This window comes from Ailuropoda melanoleuca, chromosome 13 (assembly GCF_002007445.2).
Source record: "Ailuropoda melanoleuca isolate Jingjing chromosome 13, ASM200744v2, whole genome shotgun sequence".
Taxonomy (NCBI): Eukaryota; Metazoa; Chordata; class Mammalia; order Carnivora; family Ursidae; genus Ailuropoda; species Ailuropoda melanoleuca.
In genome coordinates this window covers 67,917,652-67,936,187 of record NC_048230.1, presented here as the reverse complement: position 1 = coordinate 67,936,187, position 18,536 = coordinate 67,917,652, and the positions used below count along the sequence as shown (strand labels likewise).

At 43.4% G+C, this 18,536-nt stretch overlaps 1 protein-coding gene and 3 non-coding genes across 4 annotated transcripts in view; 3 read left to right on the top strand and 1 right to left on the bottom strand.

The window, feature by feature from the left end:
• PHF20 (PHD finger protein 20) overlaps positions 1-18,290 on the top strand; it is a 133,732-nt gene extending 115,442 nt beyond the window's left edge. Inside the window, exons 14-18 of the mRNA XM_002916414.4 lie at positions 123-222; positions 3,137-3,332; positions 8,588-8,993; positions 10,712-10,895; positions 15,739-18,290. Coding sequence (XP_002916460.1) covers positions 123-222; positions 3,137-3,332; positions 8,588-8,993; positions 10,712-10,895; positions 15,739-15,881 — 1,029 coding nt within the window. The 3' untranslated portion in view covers positions 15,882-18,290. The remainder of the gene's footprint in view (positions 1-122; positions 223-3,136; positions 3,333-8,587; positions 8,994-10,711; positions 10,896-15,738) is intronic.
• LOC117795809 lies at positions 590-697 on the bottom strand. The gene has a single exon (XR_004619969.1). It is a non-coding gene; the product is annotated as a U6 spliceosomal RNA (small nuclear RNA).
• Positions 3,491-3,679, top strand: LOC117795810. Its single transcript, XR_004619970.1, has one exon. It is a non-coding gene; the product is annotated as a U2 spliceosomal RNA (small nuclear RNA).
• Positions 7,509-7,616, top strand: LOC117795805. Its single transcript, XR_004619966.1, has one exon. It is a non-coding gene; the product is annotated as a U6 spliceosomal RNA (small nuclear RNA).
• Positions 18,291-18,536: the final 246 nt, after the last annotated feature.

Genomic DNA, 18,536 nt, shown 5'->3' with positions numbered 1-18,536 from the left:
TTTTTCCCCCCCCCCCCCCGTTTCCTTCTCCCTCCCAATGCCCCTCCCCCCACAGTGGGTCTTGCTTTTGGATGGAGGATACCTTCTGAGTTTAATTTTTATTGCTTCTTTAATTCTAACAGTGTGAAGAGTGCCAGTGCTGGCAGCATGGGGTCTGCATGGGATTACTGGAAGAAAATGTGCCTGAGAAATACACCTGTTATGTTTGCCAAGACCCTCCAGGTAGAGATTTATGGAGTCAGGGATATTAACAGTATGTAACCTTTTCCACAGCTGGCCATGAAGCAGCCTCCCTGTCTGTGATTTTGGTACTTATTTCTTCGACATTAGCTAGACTGACTCCTCCTTGCGCCTGTTGCTAGCTCACCTGGTAGACTGCTGTCCTGAACTTAGCAATGAGAGAGCGTGGTGAAGCCTGTGGAAAGCCTGGCCTTGAGCTAGAATTACTTTTTTATTGTAGTAAAAATCATATGAGATCTATACTCTTAACAAAATTTTAAGTGTACCGTACAGTATTGTTTATAAACCAGAAACATAATGTTGTACAGCAGATCTCTAGAACTCTTTCCGTCTTGCATGACTGAAACTATAAAAACTGGAATGCTTTACAGGTTTGCATGTCATTCTTGCCTTGCTTAGGGGCCATGCCAGTCTTCTCTGTGTTGAGCTAGTTTTAGAATATGTGTTGCTGAAACAGGCACCTTTTCCTTTTATTGAGGGTTCATGAAGATGTGGGCTATGTCTTTGGCTTTTTGGGGCTGTTGAAGGGTTAGGAACCTGCCTCTGCTCCCTCTGGTGGCACCTGCCCTCCACTGCATCATTGACACCTGGAAGAGAGAGAAGCCCTTGAGGGGAAGGAGAAAGGTGTAGTTGATAGGGCTTGACTGCTACCCAAACCAGTGAATTAATTCCTTAACAGGATCAGTTAGTTTCATTGTTCCATGGCTGCATGGCTGTCCTGTGGCTCTTGGGTTCCCCTTTCCAGAAGTCTTACATATCTGTGGTTCTTGTCTTTTTGTCGGTGGGATGGTGATATCTTTTCCCTTCACTACCTGTAAGATTCTCCCCTTTGCTCCAGTTCCATAATCCCAAGGCTAGGCAAGGCTAGACAATGCTTAAGTGCCTCTACTTCTGTTGATCCTTTTTGTCCTATGAAGTGGTCCTGGTGGGAGCTCCTTTTCCTGTTTTTGCTGATGAGGAAAAAATTGATGCCCAGGGACGTGAATGACTTTCCCAATCTCATAAAGCAAATAGGAATTAGAACTGACTCGTGGGGTCAGATCTTGATTTTGCTGGTTGTGTGGGGAGGGGGTAGTCACTGTAGTTCATGTTCTAGCAAGTGTGTTCCCTTGGGACCTGATGACCTCTGTTATGACACTGTATCTACTTGTGCTAGATTAGTCCCTAGATAGAGAGGAATCTGCCTGTTTGTCGCTTTATCCCAAGGAAAGAATATGGTCAGAAGATTAGTCTATGAATCACAGAATGTTATTAATGGGCAAGATCTCAGAGACCACTTATTTCAGCCCTGACATTTGATAGGTGAGCAAATATAGACCCAGAAGGGACGGGGCTAAGATAAGTCAGCAAGTTAGTGCCAGATAGGAGATGAGAACCATGGTCTTCGACCTTCCTTTTGTAAAACAGGTGGTACTACTATGAGTCCTGTGCTCAGGCCACTCATGTAGCAGCTGCCTCTGAGATGCCACCCGTAATCCCTGGGGCTCCTTAGCGCCGCTTAAAAATTCCTTTTGTCTACTTTAATATCTTTCACTCCTCCCCTCCCTCTACTTTTTCCTTTTTACAAATCATACACAACATCTTCATCTACTCCTCTGCACTTGCTGAACTTTACAACTCTAACTGCCAGCGCTGTAAATAGACTCCTCCTTAAATCGAGTGTTCTCTGTCTTTTACATTTATATTTATAGCCTGTGTTTGTGCAGTGTCTTGGACCAGAAGTTTAACCTAACAGATTTATTCTTTAAAGGTTACATGACGATGTTTTTTTTACAGAATCGAGGTATATCGCTACCATGTGTTTTAGTAAAGTCAGAGCCCAAAGACCGTGACAGGGATTATGTGGGTTATTTCAGGGTTTTTATAGATATTGGGAGGTAAATACTTATCTAGTTGAAAGCTGTTCCTTGGGCTTTTGGAGGAGGAAATACTGCCGAGTCACATGTAGTTGTGTTTTCAGTTCTTCCTAAGGATCCCTATAATGAGCAAGACCACTGAAACCATCCAATTCATCTGTCATTCTAATAGATGGGAAATGGAGGTTCAGAGAAGGGAGGGTGCCTGACTGTTTATATTTAGTAAGGTGGTAGGTGACAGTTGGAAGGGGGACTTGGAGCTTCTTTCCACTTGATAAATCCATTCAAGATGTCTTTTGCCAGATGCTGGGTATACAGCCATGAACAAGATGGTTCTTACTATTCTTGCTCTTAGTGAGGTTGGGGCCAGAAACAGATGTCAAAATAAGTCAAATAAGCAGGAAGATGTTAGGTAGGGATGAATGCTTTGGTGGGGGAGCTTAGCAACCATATAGGGAATTAGTTAGGAGGCATTGAAGAAGCTTTCTTATTTTGAAAGTAATAAAAGGCTTGTCTGAGGAAGTGGAAAGATGCCAGTTCTTCAGGGGCCTTGGAAAATAATGCTCCAGACAGAGAGGATGCTAGAGCACAGATCCTAAGACCAAAAACATGAATGTGTTCCAGAAACTGAAAGGAGGCCACTGTAAGGGTGGGGCAAGGAGGGCAGGAAGGAGCTGGGTGCAGTGAGCTCATTAGGCCAGTGTTAGGGCTTTGGCTTCCCCCCCGCCCCCCTTTTGCAGTAGGAAGTCATTGAAGGTTTTAAATAAGAGATGTAATGATGTGATTTAATTGTAAAGAGATACCCAGGTTCCCACTCCACCTCTGGCATGTTCTAGATCAGGAAATTTACATGTCTTACTCCCTTATTCCCAAGCCTTAGTAGTGAGCCCAGGATATAGTAGGTGCCAAGTAAGTGTTTATTGGATGAATAAATAAAATGAACACATCCTTCCAGTAATTTATTTGGTATCTGTGCAATGATGCAATGGTCTGGGTTTTCTTCAGGCCAGGTGTTAACTCTCTCATTGTCACTGCTTTAGGTCAGAGGCCTGGCTTCAAGTACTGGTATGACAAGGAGTGGTTGAGCAGGGGACATATGCATGGCCTGGCATTTTTAGAAGAGAACTACTCCCACCAGAATGCCAAGAAGATTGTGGCCACCCACCAGCTTCTTGGAGATGTGCAGAGAGTGATCGAGGTTCTCCATGGCCTGCAGCTCAAGATGAGCATCTTGCAGTAAGTGTGGCACCTGTAACTTTGGGGATGAGTCTGATTTGACATGGTCTGTGTGGGGGGCAGTGAGGGGGCAGACGGTCAGGATAAATTTGAGATTGGAAAGCCACAAAAATCAGTGATAAGACCAATGAGTTTGAGACCTTTACTAAAAATGTTCAGTTACATCTCAACCTTTTGGCTAAGGTCAGGTGTAGTGTCTGTTCCTAGCAGTTTAATATCTGATATGTCCTCTATCCAAGGACAATATATTAAATGGATTTTGGAACTAGGAGATGGAATAGGAGCTTTCTCCAACCATGCCGTGCATTGACCTAGTATTGCAGTACTTCCAGGGCGGTGCACCCCCTGGGTGGGGGGAATATGTCAGTTACACAATAAACATTCTTTTTTTAAAAAAGGAACTCTGTTATGTTAGGTAGAATTTGTATATAATTAAGTTGGCTCATTTTACAGGTTCATTGAGTTTTTGTAAATGTATTCACCCTTGCGACTGTCACCATAATCAAAATAGGTGTACGTATTTATAGTTTAGTTTGTTTACTGTTTTGGTGTACAGTTCTGAATTTTTTTATTGTAAAATATGCATAATATAAAATTTGTGTTTTATAGATTTATAAACAGTCTTAACTGTTTTTTATATATAGTTCAGTACCGTTAAGTACATTCATCTTGTTGAAACCAATCTCCATAACTCTTCATCTTGCAAAATTGCAACTCTGTATCTGTTAAACAACTTCTCTCCACTTTGCCCTCCCCGCCCTGCACCGGCGACCACCGTTCTACTTTGTGTTTCTGTGAATCTGACTACTCTAGATACCTCATATAAATGGGATCCCACAGTATTTGTCTTTTTTGTGACTAGCTCATTTCACTTAGCACGGTGTCTTCTAAAGTTCATCTATATTATAGTCTGTATCAGAATTTCCTTCCTTTTTAAAGGCTGAATAATATTCCATTGTAGATAATGTTGGATTTTGTTTATCCATTCATCCTTAACACCCTTGACTGGTAAACAAAGTAAAATTGAAAGCTGCTGGAAGAGATAATATTGGCAGGCCTGCTCTCCAGCATAGTGGTTACTCAGTAAGTCTTTCTCTTCATGGTTTGCTCATGCAAAGTTTTAGGTGTTCTGGAACTGGACTTCGGGCTTTTAGTGGCTAGAAGTTTGAGGAGTGAAACTGAGTGTGAATTCCCCTTCTGTGGTTGCATTCTATGTGTCAGATGACCCAAGTTCATGTAAGCTCTGAGAAAGACATGTAGCTCTTATTGGGGTCTCTTGTCTTTCATAACCGACCCCCACTTTACCAAATAGGGATCTGGGGCCTTGCATGAGGCTGCTGCTCTCCCATGATTTCCATGGATAGAGTCAGGTCTAGAACTCCAGGCCTGGCTCCTGTCAAGTACTTGTCCTAATCTTTCTAACTTCCTCTCAGTGGTTCCATGCATTTTCTTTTGATATCAGAACAGTCTGTGTCAGGGACAGCTTCTCATACGTAAAAATTTCTCAAGTTTTCTCATGGGCGTGTTCATAGGGGGCCATCTTAGTTAAGACATCAACAGTGACAAACTCGTGCCATGAGTAAGTTAGACACGATAGGCCACTCTCCAACAAGATTTCCTTTGTGCAAGTTAGTCCTGGAGGCCCCTCAGCATCAGACAGAGTGTCAGAGCCCTGGGATGGAAGAAGGGGGTTTGCTTTCCCCTGCATTCTGGTGCAGAAGCCTCGTGGCTTCAAGAACTGGCATGACAAGGAGTGGTTGAGCAAGGGCACATTGAGACATGGTATATATTGGTTTGGGTAAAAGCCAAGGTGCTATAACAAAGACCCCCAAAATAAAGGCTGAAACAAAATGAAATCTTCTTTGTCACGTAACGAAGGTCAGTCCATGGGTAGTCAGGGGTCCAGGCCAGATAGGTGGTCTTTTTCCAGGATTCCGTCTGTGGACTAGGGGACTTGGGTTCCTTCTGTCTTGTTGCTCTGGCATTCCACTGGGGTTCTTTTCATCTGCATGGTCGAAACAGCCTCACCAATACCTCAGTTGTTCCAGCCCCCCAGGTCAGGGAAAAGAGAAACAGGGGAGAACAGGTGGCTTTTTTCATGGACACACCTAACTGCGGGGAAGGCTAAGAGAAAGAGAAAATAGTTGCTGGGGGCAGTTAGCTGTCATTGTGACAATATCTGTTGAGATGAACTGAATCAAGTCATAGACCTGGATAAGATATCAGAGATAAACTTGAGGCACCTGTGTGGCTCAGTCAGTTAAGTGTCCGACACTTGATTTGGGCTCAGGTCGTGATCTCAGGTTGTGAGATTGAGCCCTGTGTCAGGCTCTGTGCTGAGTGGGGAGTCTGGTTGAGATTCTCTCTCTCCCTCTGCTCCCTTCCCCCATGCTTACTCATTCTCTCTCTTTCTCTCTAAAATAAATCTTTTAAAAAAATACGTCAGAGACAAGCTTTTCCCCTCACATTTTAAAAAATCAGAAAACTTTACCCCATATATACAAAAATAATTTCTTCTTAATGAGATGCCAGAAACTGAGGCAGGTAGAAGGTGGTCCGTGTGAGGGCCTGGAAAAACCTCAGGTGATGCTTATGATTGTAAACTTTGTTCTGTTACTTTTCATTTGAGGATTCAACCAGCTGGTGTTTCTTTTTTCTTACTGAAATGCCAGTGCTCCTGGCCCTATTCCATATTCTGGAACCATGTCCCTTCTGAATCCACTTTTAGATCCTTCGTCTTTATAAAAGTGACTTTCTACTAGAATTAAATCTGACTTCTAGCAATTCAGAAGGGGGCATAGGGAGATCTTGTTCATTATATGTGAAGAAAAGATCCTGGGCAGGTGGTCCCATTGTTTCTGTGTACACATGGATAGTCTCTGCTATCACAAACTCTGGGTCCTCATTCTCAGAAATACTGTTCCTAAGTAGCCTGGCAGGTTTATTTTCAAAGGCAAACAATAAAACTGGGAGTAACTTCAGAGCATCTATTGTCATTTTAAAAGTACCATGCATGGCTGTACATTCCTTCTTCATGATTGACAGGGTGTACAAAGAAAGTCCAGGGCATTATTTTTGTGTGGAGTAGTAGCTGGGGCTTCAGGTCTTACCTGGAAGGGCAAAAATCCTAGAAAGGGGGAAGCAAAGACTTGTGATCTTCATGCAAGAAGAGGTCCATACTGTGGCTTGTACACTCCAGTTAACAGATTTCAGACTGCAGTAAACCTGGAAGTTAACAATGACTCTCATTTCCCCTGAAGCAGTTATGATTTCAGAGGTGTGTCTGGCATCTTGGTTTCTTGGTACAGGCTTGGTACCCTGTTGGCAGTGGTCCAGGGATCTAGGCTGCCTTGATACTCGTTGTTGCCTGTCCTTCTCCAGTGGATAGGAGGGGTGTTGGTGATTGGTGGAGAGGGAGAGCTGAGGAAGGATCCTTGTAGCCCCTTGGGAGCAGAGTTTTAGGTTCTGTAGGATCACTCCATGCTTTCACATATACGGCCTATTCCATTTGTGCAGGAAGGCTTCAGTCAGGTGTGTGTGGAGGGGTACCAGATATGGGAGTTGCTGGTGAGTTAAGCTCTGCTTTGCTGCTGATCTGGTTTAGTGTTTTTCAGCTGGGGGGCTGGGAAGGTACTGTTGATTATATCGTGGGATGATTCTTCTTTATCCCAATCATGTGTGCTTGTTCCAAGCATTATAGGATGTTAGGCATCCATGGATTCAGTGAACTAAATGCCAGTAGTACCTGTCAGTCATTGTGGCAGTTAGAAAGGTCACATTTCTGCCCATCTCTGAACCAAATGTGAGTAGCACCTGTCTGTTTATTTCCAAACGCCCCCTAGAGGGCACTGCCTTCCCAGCTAGGAACTCTGGTAACTTACTCGAGAAGCCCACTGTTTTTTTCCTTCCTTCCCTCCCTTTTTTCCTTCTTTTCATTTAATGATCAAAGGTAGTAGTGGAAGTTCTGGGTAGTAAAGAAGAGTTAAAAGGTGAAATTTATCTCGAGTAGTGGCTTTTAAACTTAATAAAATGTATATCCCACAATAAGAAATATGTTTTATATTACTCACATACATAAAACTGAAACTAAAATTTCACAGAACACCTACTATTATTTAGAATGGTACATTATGATATTTTCTATTCTGTTTTCCTTTTTCTACAGTAGATTATGCTGTGCTCGCTTCGACAGCACATAAACTAGATATTGGAACGATACAGAGAAGGTTAGCTTGGCTCTCACACAGGGATGATGTGCAGATTCGTAGAGCATTACAATTGATTATGATCCAGTAGATTAATTTAATGATCCTCTATTGGGTCAGAACTCCAACAGTGAATGATTCTGGGAGACTAAAGTACTGACATAGTTTTATGTGCACATATGTGTAGGCAGGGCTTTCAATAGATTCTCAAAGCAAAGGAGCCTGTGGCTCAAAAAAGGATTGAATCCCTGTTCTTTAATAACAAAGTTTTCTCCTTGAAATGGTGAAAATAAAAGATTTTAGAAGAATTTTTAAAAACTTAATTATTAATGGCTTATGTGTAGATGACTTTGATTCCTGCCCCCTTGACCCATTGTCATTGCATTTTTTAAAAGATTTTATTCATTAGAGACAGAGAGAACAAGCAGGGGGAGGGGCAGAGGGAGAGGGACAAGCAGACTCAATGCTGGACTCGATCCCAGGACCCCGGGATCATGACCTGAGCCGAAATCAGACACTTAACCAGCTGAGCCATCCAGGTGTCCCCATCATTGCATTTTTGTAACTGAAAGCTATTGCATGCCAGGATTATCATGCTTGCTTATTAGGTTATTTTAGTAACTCACATTTGAAGAGTACTTTGCTGCCAACAAAGTACTTTATTTGAATTAATCTACTTAATCTTTATCAAACTCATTGGCTAATGGCAGACAGATGGTTAGGCCAGTTTTGCAGAGGAGGGAATGGGAATGAATCTGGCTGAGTGACTCGTTATAGCTGTACTGCTAATCAGTGGCTGAACTGAAATGCAGTCAGGTCTTCTGACTCCAAGTCCAGTCTCACTCACTGTGAGTGTTCATAGCAGGAGCTTGGCTACAGGTGGTCTCCTCAGAGACCATGGATTTGTGTTCCCTTTTGCTTGGTCAGTGGTGGCTCATGGCCAGATGGCCCAAGCCATCTCCCATCTTCCTCTTGGGAGAGTGGGAGTTGAGACACCCTGCAGCGGTCCCAGTTGCTCCAAAGCCCTTTCTATGTTTGCCCTCCCAACAGAAGCAGGGGGCATCCTGATCTGCAGCTGTGGTGTCAGCCTTGGAAACAGCACTCAGGGGAGGGGAGATCTCATTCGAAACACATCCATGTCACTGAAACTAAGAGCAAAGAGGAAGTCCCAAGCTATAGAACTTTGAATGGGGCGGTGGAGAAGCCCTTGCCCCTGCCCTTACCCCGGTCTGTGGAGGAGTCCTATATCACCAGCGAGCACTGCTATCAGAAGCCCCGCGCCTATTACCCTGCTGTGGAGCAGAAGCTGGTGGTGGAGACCCGGGGCTCTGCCCTCGACGATGCCGTCAACCCCCTCTGTGAGAATGGTGATGATTCTCTCTCTCCACGTCTGGGCTGGCCGCTAGACCAAGACAGGAGTAGGGGGGCCAGTGACTCCAAATCTAGCTCCCTAAAGGTATGTGGCTCACTTGTACTTGTTCTTAATCTAGTGTTTGAGTGCTTGAGCTCCCCCTGTAGGGTTCTGTGGAAGACATTTATTATAAAGTTGTACTTACTGTAAAATTGTATTTAAATTTGCTTATCATAGGTGTTTTTTGGTGGGTTAAAATGGGTGCAAAGTCAGGAGAGCCTGATTAAACCAGAGATCATGGTTATAGGAAATGCCTACAAAATGACAGTCATTGGGGTTGCACGGTGGGGAGGTGGGAAGAAGTGAGGGGAAAAGTGTTGATTGGCACTTGATAAATGGAAGTTAGGTTTTTTTCTTTAACAGGGTTTTTTCTTTAACAGGGTTTATGTTATAATTGCACCTAGCTGCTAATTCCTAGCATGAGCAAAGAATGAATCAAGTGTTTTGTTAGGCATAAGATTTTCAATACAATTCTATGATAGCTTTACTTTGACTTTTAACTTTGCAGCCCTGGCATAAGAACAGTCCTTTTTGTCAGGATATTTGCTGGTTTCCTCAGCTTTCTCAAGAACAACTCTCAATTTTTTTTTATTCTAATTATCCTCTTCTAGAGCCTCTTTGTGTCATTTTCCTGCCAATGTTGTCATCTTTAACTGTTCACTGGTGTCATTCTGTCCTGTCCTCAGTTGGTCAGTGAGGCTTTGTGTAACTGGAGAGTTTCTCCACCCTTGTCATCTTTCCTTTCAATCTTTACCCTGTGGTTGGCATCACCAGCATTAGATATGTTACTGCATATTGCTGAGTGGGACATCCTAGATTATAAGCCCTTCACGGGTGGGCATTGTGCCTTTGCCAGTGTCTGAACAGTGCTGGTCAAGGTTGGTCTTGGAAATAGACCCGGTTTCAAGTCTGGGCTTAGCCACTTACTGTGGAATGCTGAGCAGGTCACTTCACCTCCATAGATGTGTCCTTTCACCTCCCTGTGGGAGGGGCCAGTGCCCGTGCCCTCTAGTTATTGTGCAGTGTGTCTGTGAAGAGCTGTCAGCACAGAGCTTTGCACAGTCAGCTCTAATATTAGCTTGACTATATTTCATTTCAAATGAATGAAGGAAGGAAGGAAAGGTTGAGATCCAAACTGTAGAAGAGGGTTGTGATCTTACAAACTAGGCAGATTCCTAGAGTCATCTGCCACATATTAAAAATTCTAAAAATACTGGGCGTAAATAAGTCAGCTAGGATTGAAAATATCTTTCATTCATGGAAAGCTGACCATAGGCCAACATGGTGTTTTATAACCTTATCCTGTTTCATCCTCATGAACCTGTAAGATAGGTTTTACTACTTGTATCAGAGGCTCAGAGAGGAAAAATAACTAATCCAGGCTCACACATTCAGCAAGACGAGGAGCGTGGACTTAAAACTAGTTTGTCTTATCCCTGCTAGGTAACGTATTAACACCTGTCTGTGCCCATCCTGCTCTGTTCTGATCTCAGGGCTCTAGAAGCCATTCTGTGAGGCCTGTTTCAGGCCTAGGGCTTGGGCCAGTCACTGGGAAGCAGCTATGAGGCCTGTGCTGCCCTGAGTGTTTGTGATTGCTACACCAGGCATACTTCTGCCTGGTGTCCGAGACAGGAAGAGAGGGAGGTAGAGGTTTGGAATATTCAAACAGCATCTGATTTTTCAGGTGGTTGCAAACACTGGCTGTTTGGAGAAGGGACTGGGACTATCTCCACTCAGTAACTTAAATGCCATTGCATTCCTAGGTGAGGGAATATGTCTCCAAAAAGGTCCTGCCTGAGGAAGCGCCCACTCGGAAGCTGCTGGACAGAGGTGGAGAGGGGCTGCTGAGCTCCCAGCACCAGTGGCAGTTTAACCTGCTGACCCATGTGGAATCTCTTCAGGACGAAGTCACACATAGGATGGACTCCATTGAGAAGGAGCTGGATGGTAGGGCTCCTTCTCTGGCTCTCCACAGATAGCTGTGTTCTTGCTTCCTTTCTTTTCAGTCTCATCCATCCCCATCCTCCCTCTAGATGGGCAGGCTTTACTTTTAGTATTTATCGGGCACTTCTAAGGTCTGTGTGATGTCAGGAGTCCTCCCTCACTTACCTAGTGCCTTCTGCAAAGCAGAGTGCAAAAGAATAACTAGACTCTGCCTGCAGGCATTGTGCGACCTAGCAGCTTTGCTAACCAAGTTCTGTGGGGAATTTCAACTTTGACTTAACAGAGGCTTTTGGATGTCTTCAAGGATTAATCTGAAGAAACCTTTATTTTGGCCTTTCTTAAAATCTAAACCGAAGCCTTCTCCTCTTTATCAGCAGAGGTTTAAGAACTTGACCGAGTCATTTGGGTAGCCCTGGGTATTTCTCATGATAAACATGCTCAAGTTCAGTCTCTTTTGATCCCTAGGACGTTGCCAGTTTGATTTTTGAAGACAGAATTCCTTCTTGATTTTTCACTTATTTCTTAACTTTTTGTTTTCATTCTTAAAATGAAGCCAAATTGAAAAGTAAATACTCTATTTGAGGATTCTGAGTATAGTCAGGCTACCATTACTGTAATTGGGGATATGAAGCTACTTGCATGAAATAACTCAGAAAGATGCCACACGTTACACAAACTAGAGTCATGAGGTGTGGCCAGGGCAAGTGTATGACCGAGGCCCTGCCAAAGGTGAAGTGTGGCAGGGGAAATGATAACAGGAAGGCTTCCTGGAATCCCTGGGTCTGAAGCCGAGCCTTGAGGAAAGTGAGGTTTTCTGAGGGGGAGGGTGTGACTCAGTAGGTGATAAAAGGACTGGCTTGAATGGGAAAGGGTTGTCCTGATGGAGAAAAGTGAGAGAAGGACCTCCATGCCCTCATGCTTCTGTTCTGCCTTTGAGGCAAACCTGAGGAACTAGGAATGGGAGACTAATTCAGGGTCCATTCTGAGGGGACTTCTGGAAGGGGGAGTGTTTCTGTTTCTTTTACTCCTAAAAGGTTTCCTTGGGCTCCTTAAAATGGTAACTGATTCCACCGTCTGAAAACACTGCTATTCGCTAGCTGAAAGAGGATTGAATGCCAGACTGGAAATTAGGGATTTTGAGAGAATGGCAGTAGGAGTGGCTCTGGGTCCCTGAGAATAGGCTTAGCACTATGGAAACAGAGAGAATGTTCTGTTGTTGCCAAAGGAGCCTGCCCTTAAGAGAGACATCAGTGCTTCCCTACTTCTTACTGACTTGCCACTCCCAGTCAACCTCATGGCCAGTGTGCTGAGGAGGATAAGTCTGGGCTCCCTTCTCTGGCCTTCCTGAGGGCCTCTTGTGTGTCCTGCTGATCTGGCGTCATGTACTCTGTTCATGTTCTGATACTCCAGGCCCTGAAGTGTGAAAATCAATTATAAATCTTAAAGATTTTATTCAGATTAACAGTCTTTTCCATTGTACTTAATTAAGATTTATTGGAATCCCATTTTATTTCAACTATAGTAGGGAGGGAACTCTTGAGTTCATCCAAATACCATTAAGAAAAACTGAGCTTTTATAAGAATTTGGATATAGTATTCCTTTTAAGAAATAGTCTAGTAAACTATTCTATTGACTGATTTATATGTTAAAAGTTATTGTTTTAATATTAACCATAATTTAATAATTTACGTAGTTGTATAAACAGTTGTAAAACTAAAAAAAATTAAAAAAATTTTTTTAAAGATTTTATTTATTTGTCAGAGAGAGAGCTCACAAGCAGAGAGAGTAGCAAGCAGAGGGAGAAGCAGGCTCCCCACTGAGCAGGGAACCCGATGTGGAACTCGATCCCAGGACCCCAAGATCATGACCTGAGCCAAAGGCAGACACTCAGCCACCTGAGCCACCTAGGTGCCCAAGACAAAAGATTTTTAATGACCATGAAAATATTGAATCTTTTAGCATTAGAAATATTATTTTAAGAAAAAAATGTTACTTTACTGAGCATTGGCCTCTATATAGATGGTCTGGGAAAGTATATGAAATGGAACTTTACCTTTGTGACCTTCTGCCTTGCTTATGATCATTATACTGCTGAGAAGCTGTTGAGCCTCCTTAAAAGAGAAACTTTTAAGGTAATGGTCCAGCACATGATATGGAGAGAAGGCTGGCCTGCTGGATGCTGGTGTCCAGAGGAGATGCTCTTAGCTCTTACAGTTCAGGGTTGTCTTCAGTCCTGGAGATCTAGAGAGAAGGCTTCCACCTTAGGGGCTCCAAACACTCCTCTTAACCAAGTTCAGAGACTACTGAGTGGCCTGGACTCTTCTGTCTGCACACTGGTGCTCTTTTTCCCTGTGCATGCCTCCTGGGTCACCACAGTGTTGGGAGGTGTCTTTGGTGTCTTTGGAACCAGATCTGAAGTAGTTACAATGACCATAAGAGGGGCCTCTCAGCAATTGTAGGATCATCTTGTCAAGGACAGATGGACTGACATATTGTCTATCTTTTGGAAATGACCCAGCCAGTCCTGTCTCTTTTTTTTTTTTTTTTAAGATTTTTATTATTTATTTGAGAGAAAGAGAGAGCATGAGTGGTAGGGCAGGGCAGAGGGAGAAGTAGACTCCCCACTGAGCAGGGAGCCAGACTCAAGGCTTGATCCCAGGACCCTTGGACCTGAGCCAAAGGCAGATGCTTAACCTGCTGAGCCACTCAGGTACCCCTGACTGCATCATTTCTACACTCATCCAGATGGGCTCTTCCAGCATTGATTTCGGGCCTTTTCTCCATTTATTCTTGTGTCCTTTTGCTGAGCAGTCTCCTGTCTCCTTCTAGTTTTTTTTCCCTTAAAGAGTAATTGATGTATTGAAACTGGTCACTGAGGAGTTTATCTTGCTCAGCCTGTCACACTAGTCACTCTCCCGTGACTTTGATCCTTTACTCTTGGCTTTCAAGTTCAGGTCTGAGAAGGCAGTCTGATTTTTCTTATTTTCAAGTCCTTGTACTCGTTGGGATGAGGAGGAAGGGCTGTTTCTCCTTCTTGGAACCCCCAAGTACCAACACGAAATCAGAGGGAGGTAGGTGAGTTCTGTGGAGCCTGAGCAGTCAGTAGGGCACTTTGCTAGGGCATTCCCACATTTTCTCACTGCCTCTGTTGAGTGCCTACTATGTTTCAGGCACAATTGAGTCTTAGGGATATAAGGGTAATAAGCAAGGTAGACTTGGCCTCTGCCCTCATGGAACTTGATCTTGAGGTAGAGACAGGTATTAATGAGATTATCCCTTTATATATAATTATAAGCCATGATCAGTACTCCAAGAAGGAAAGCATGTGATCACACAGCACCCTTAATTTAACACAGAACCAGATTCAGGCTGTAGAGTTGGGGAGGGCTTCTCTGGAAAGTAACTTACAGGGAACATAGGATTTTGAAAGGTGGGAAGGAAGGTGGAGGGCTGGATCTGGGGAGAGAAAAGGATTATGTGTGAGGCTATAAGCTCTTTGAGGAACAGGCACTGGGTGGGTTTTCCTCTTTCTGCACCTTCAGCTCAAGGGTCCAGAAGGTGCTCAGTACAGGTTGGGTTATGAACTAGAAAGGCTACAGGCAGAGTGGGGTGAGCACAGTCCTCCCTGAAGGGGCTGGCTCTTGTCAAAAGATGCAGGGTGCCAAAATGGCCTCTCTCCAAATGCCAGAGCTTCAGGGAGTGGCTTAGGGAAGAAAAGACATCTCTCTAGAGAAATCCCTGCTCTCAGAGACAAGGCAGTTTTTTAAGATACTGAGTCAATATAATCAAGGATGTTAGTACCTGGACATCTTACATTAAATACTTAGAAAATAAAGTCAGAGTATTCGGTGATACTGATGATAGGAATATGAAGCAAGTCAGAGTTTATAGTGATAAAAATAGACCTTTTCAAGTCCCTTTAGATTCTCATTTTTCTTAATATGAGGCTAAAACACTAGGTTCTCTGATTTCCAACAAGGGAAAACTTTATGAAGACTGGGGAGTGGGTGCCTGGGTGGCTCAGTTGGTTAACCGCCTTCAGCTCGGGTCGTAATCCCGGAGTCCTGGGATCAGGTCTTGTGTTGGGCTTCCTGCTCAGCTGGGAGTCTGCTTCTTCCTCTACCAATGCTCCTCCTCCTTGCTTTTGCTCTCTCTCTCTCTCTCAAATAAATAAATAAAAATCTTAAAAAAAAAAAAAAAAGGAAAGAAAGAATAAAAAAAAGACTGGGGAGTAACACTGAGGAAGGTGGGTTCTTCAAAGCCTTCTAGACTGTAGAGCTGCACTAATACAGTAGTCACTAGTTACATGTGGCTTTTTTTTTTTTTTGAGAGAGAGAGCAAAAGGGGGGGAGCTGTCTTCAGAGGGAGAGGGAGAAGCAGGCTCCCCACGGAGCAGGGAGCCCAATGTGTGGCCTGATCCCAGGACCCCAGGATCATGACCTGAGCTGAAGGCAGACACTTAACCGACTGAGCCACCCAGGCGCCCGTGTGTGTGGCTCTTTAATTATTTAAAATTGCATAAAATGTGAATTCAGTTCCTTAGTCATACATAGGTATGTTTTAAGCGCTCAATTAGCTACATGTGGTTAGTGGCTACTGCATAGACAATACCAACATAGACCATTTCCACTGCAGAAAGGTTCTGTTGGACTGTGTTCCCGTAAAGCATTTGAGCCTTGTCCTGGGGGTAATACTTCGTAGAGACGGTGATGAGTCAGTGTCACCTGAGTGGCTCTCCCTCTTCGCCCCTTGGGATAGATGAGAGAACGTGCTGAAATTCTCGCTGATGTTCTCACAGATGAAGTGTTAGGAGCTCACTGGGTCTTCTCTCTCTTCTGCCTACAGTATTGGAGAGCTGGCTGGACTACACTGGGGAATTGGAGCCCCCGGAGCCACTGGCCAGGCTTCCGCAGCTCAAGCATTGCATCAAGCAGCTGCTGATGGACCTGGGCAAGGTGCAGCAGATTGCACTTTGCTGCTCAACATGAAACTGGGCACCCAGAACTAGTGGGGGCACAATCCTGGGGCACCTGCAGGAGGAGCTTTGCATATTTAAATAAATAAACCTAGCATGCCGAATGCACGTGACACCGACTGACTTCAGGGATCCGGGCAGGGGGTGTGATGGACATTGGTCAAAGGGGCCATTTTGGCTGCTGGAGGGCAGGGCATTCTGATCTTGAAGCCTACCAGGAAGGTAGCAAATAGACTCTTGGGATTCCCTTCTTCTGTGCACATCGTTGGAGAGTGAGTCTTTTTGCACAAACTTCACTTGAAATCGTGCCACTGATAAATGGAATGAGAGCCAAAAAAGTTTAGTTGGAAACAGTTGTAAATTCAACTTGCGGCCTATTTAATTGACTTTTTTGTCAGGGTGGGGCACATGCCAAGCCTTCTTGTTTCTGCCTGGCATGGATTTAGGCAGCAGGCATCATTTTCATTTTTCCAACTTCGTGAGAATGTTGTGACTTAACATTCTGTGGAGGTTGGGAAGGAGCAGAGGCCTTGGCTGCCCTGCCTTCTCCCTAGGACTCTTCACTTTTCTCACCCACCTGTCTTGCATGACTTCATGGTACCGGGGACAAGTTTTGTATGCTTTTACCCCAGAGTTGGCTGGGTTGTGTCTTTTGTAGCAGAACCCATGCAGCCTGTGGAGGAACTAGAATCTCACTGTAATAAGAATCTAGGAGGAATTCCAAACTGAAGCAGGCAGGGTCTGGAACCCAAAGGACAGCGTTTTCTACCCACTTCTTAATATCGACAGCTTCCCGGTTCTATTTAATGTCCAAAAAAATGTTTCCCCAAATTTTGAACTCTTTCACTGTAAAGATTTGTTACAAAGAATGTGGTTTGGAGAATTACCTTATTTTATATTGTTGTAAACAAACTTCAGATGCTACACGTGCCGCTTTCTCCTTCCCAGAAGGGTGTATGTTCAGTAGTTTGCATTTTCAGAATTGTTTTAATATACTTTAACACTTTAGATTTCCTGTTTGTATTATTTTGTGAGGTCAAGGTGATTATGCTGCTTAAGGTCCAGGTACAATATGTACCTTTTAAGACAACATTTGTTCTTCTTGCAGGTTACGGTTCCATGTGTAATTGCTATATTTTTTCATTTTTCTTTGCTAGACAAAGTTAAAGAAAATATTCCCATGCTTTGAGGAGTGACCCGTTTTACCATTTAGTTTTCTTATCACTAAAGGCAAAAATCAAAGCACAGTTGTCCATTAACACTCAAGTTAATTATGGGTTTATGAATCTGTAATGTTATATGCTGCAAATATTTACTATGTAAACGTGAAGTAGCCAATATCTCTATAGCAATGACAGTATCTCTAGCGACCTTTGGAATGATTAGGCCTTGAAGGCACACAGGTCATTGTGGTTTTTGAAGTCCTCTGTACCAAAATCTGTTTCAGGGAATGCTCTGTCCAGTGATTTCTTCACCATTTGATATAAAATGAATTTAGAACCAGTTGACCTGCTGTAGCTTATCCATCAGAGGGAAAACATGTGGCTGTGACACCTGTAGTAAAGCTGACGTGATTCCTCTCCAAGAGGCTCTTTCCCATTGCTAACTTTGGCATTTCTGGTGTGGGAAGAGATGTCCAAGGAGTGTGCATGGCATCTATGTTTTGTGGTTTATCAGACAGCCACATTATAAGAATTGTGTGTTTGTCTGAAAAGGGATGAAACAGGATGATTTTCTGTAGCCACAACTGTGAGGTATGATGACTATTAGATTACTGATTTTTCTTTTCTCAAATACATTTGAGCATCACATCTGGGGAAGCTACAACTTTAAGGGAGTCAATGTCATGTGTTTCTCAAAGGTGGAAGCAGAAACTGAATTACCCTAATTCTGCCAAGTGGCCATTATTGGGTTTATTGTTTATAAAGGAAATAATCCTGTTTTACTCATTGTGACTTTTGTCCTTAGGGAAGCAGGGATGACTCCCAAATTCTGATAACCTCAGTGTGCTTCTCTAATTTAAAGCCATGTTGAGGGGCTCCACCCCCAATTCCTGGGTCAAGCTGAATTAACCCCAAGTTGGAGCACTGGAAGCTGTTATTTGCAAAGATTACTGTTACCATTTAGAAATATGTACACTACCTAAGTTTTCTTTTGAGAAAAACTATCCACCTATAAAAAATTGCCTTGACAAAAACAGTTCTAGTTTGACTAATTTTGTTTCTTTTAAACAATGAGTGTTACGCAAGGTGGACCCTTGATGAGCCAACATTGCACTGTGGATACATATCTATGTTTACGCGCTATTAGAACAGAAGGCGCTGTATATAGAAATGTTGCTTTGAAGCAATATTTGCAAAACATGCAAACTTCTGTATCTGTATTTGGAAAAATAAAACAGGTTTTTGTTGCTATGTTTCAATCATGTCATAATGTTCTGTACCCTATTTTTAGTACGCATTACATGTTTTTCTATAAACATCTTTTAGAGGAAAACTTTTACATTGTAAACAGATGTATCTTCTGCAGGGACGCACATGCAAACTCAAGAACCTAAATCCCAAGAAAGTATGCAAAATAATTTTGAATTCATCTAAGGGTCTATTCGAATGTAAAATGTCCCACACCGTCCTCTAACCCAGTCTGGCTCGTGCTTGTGGTGTGAGCT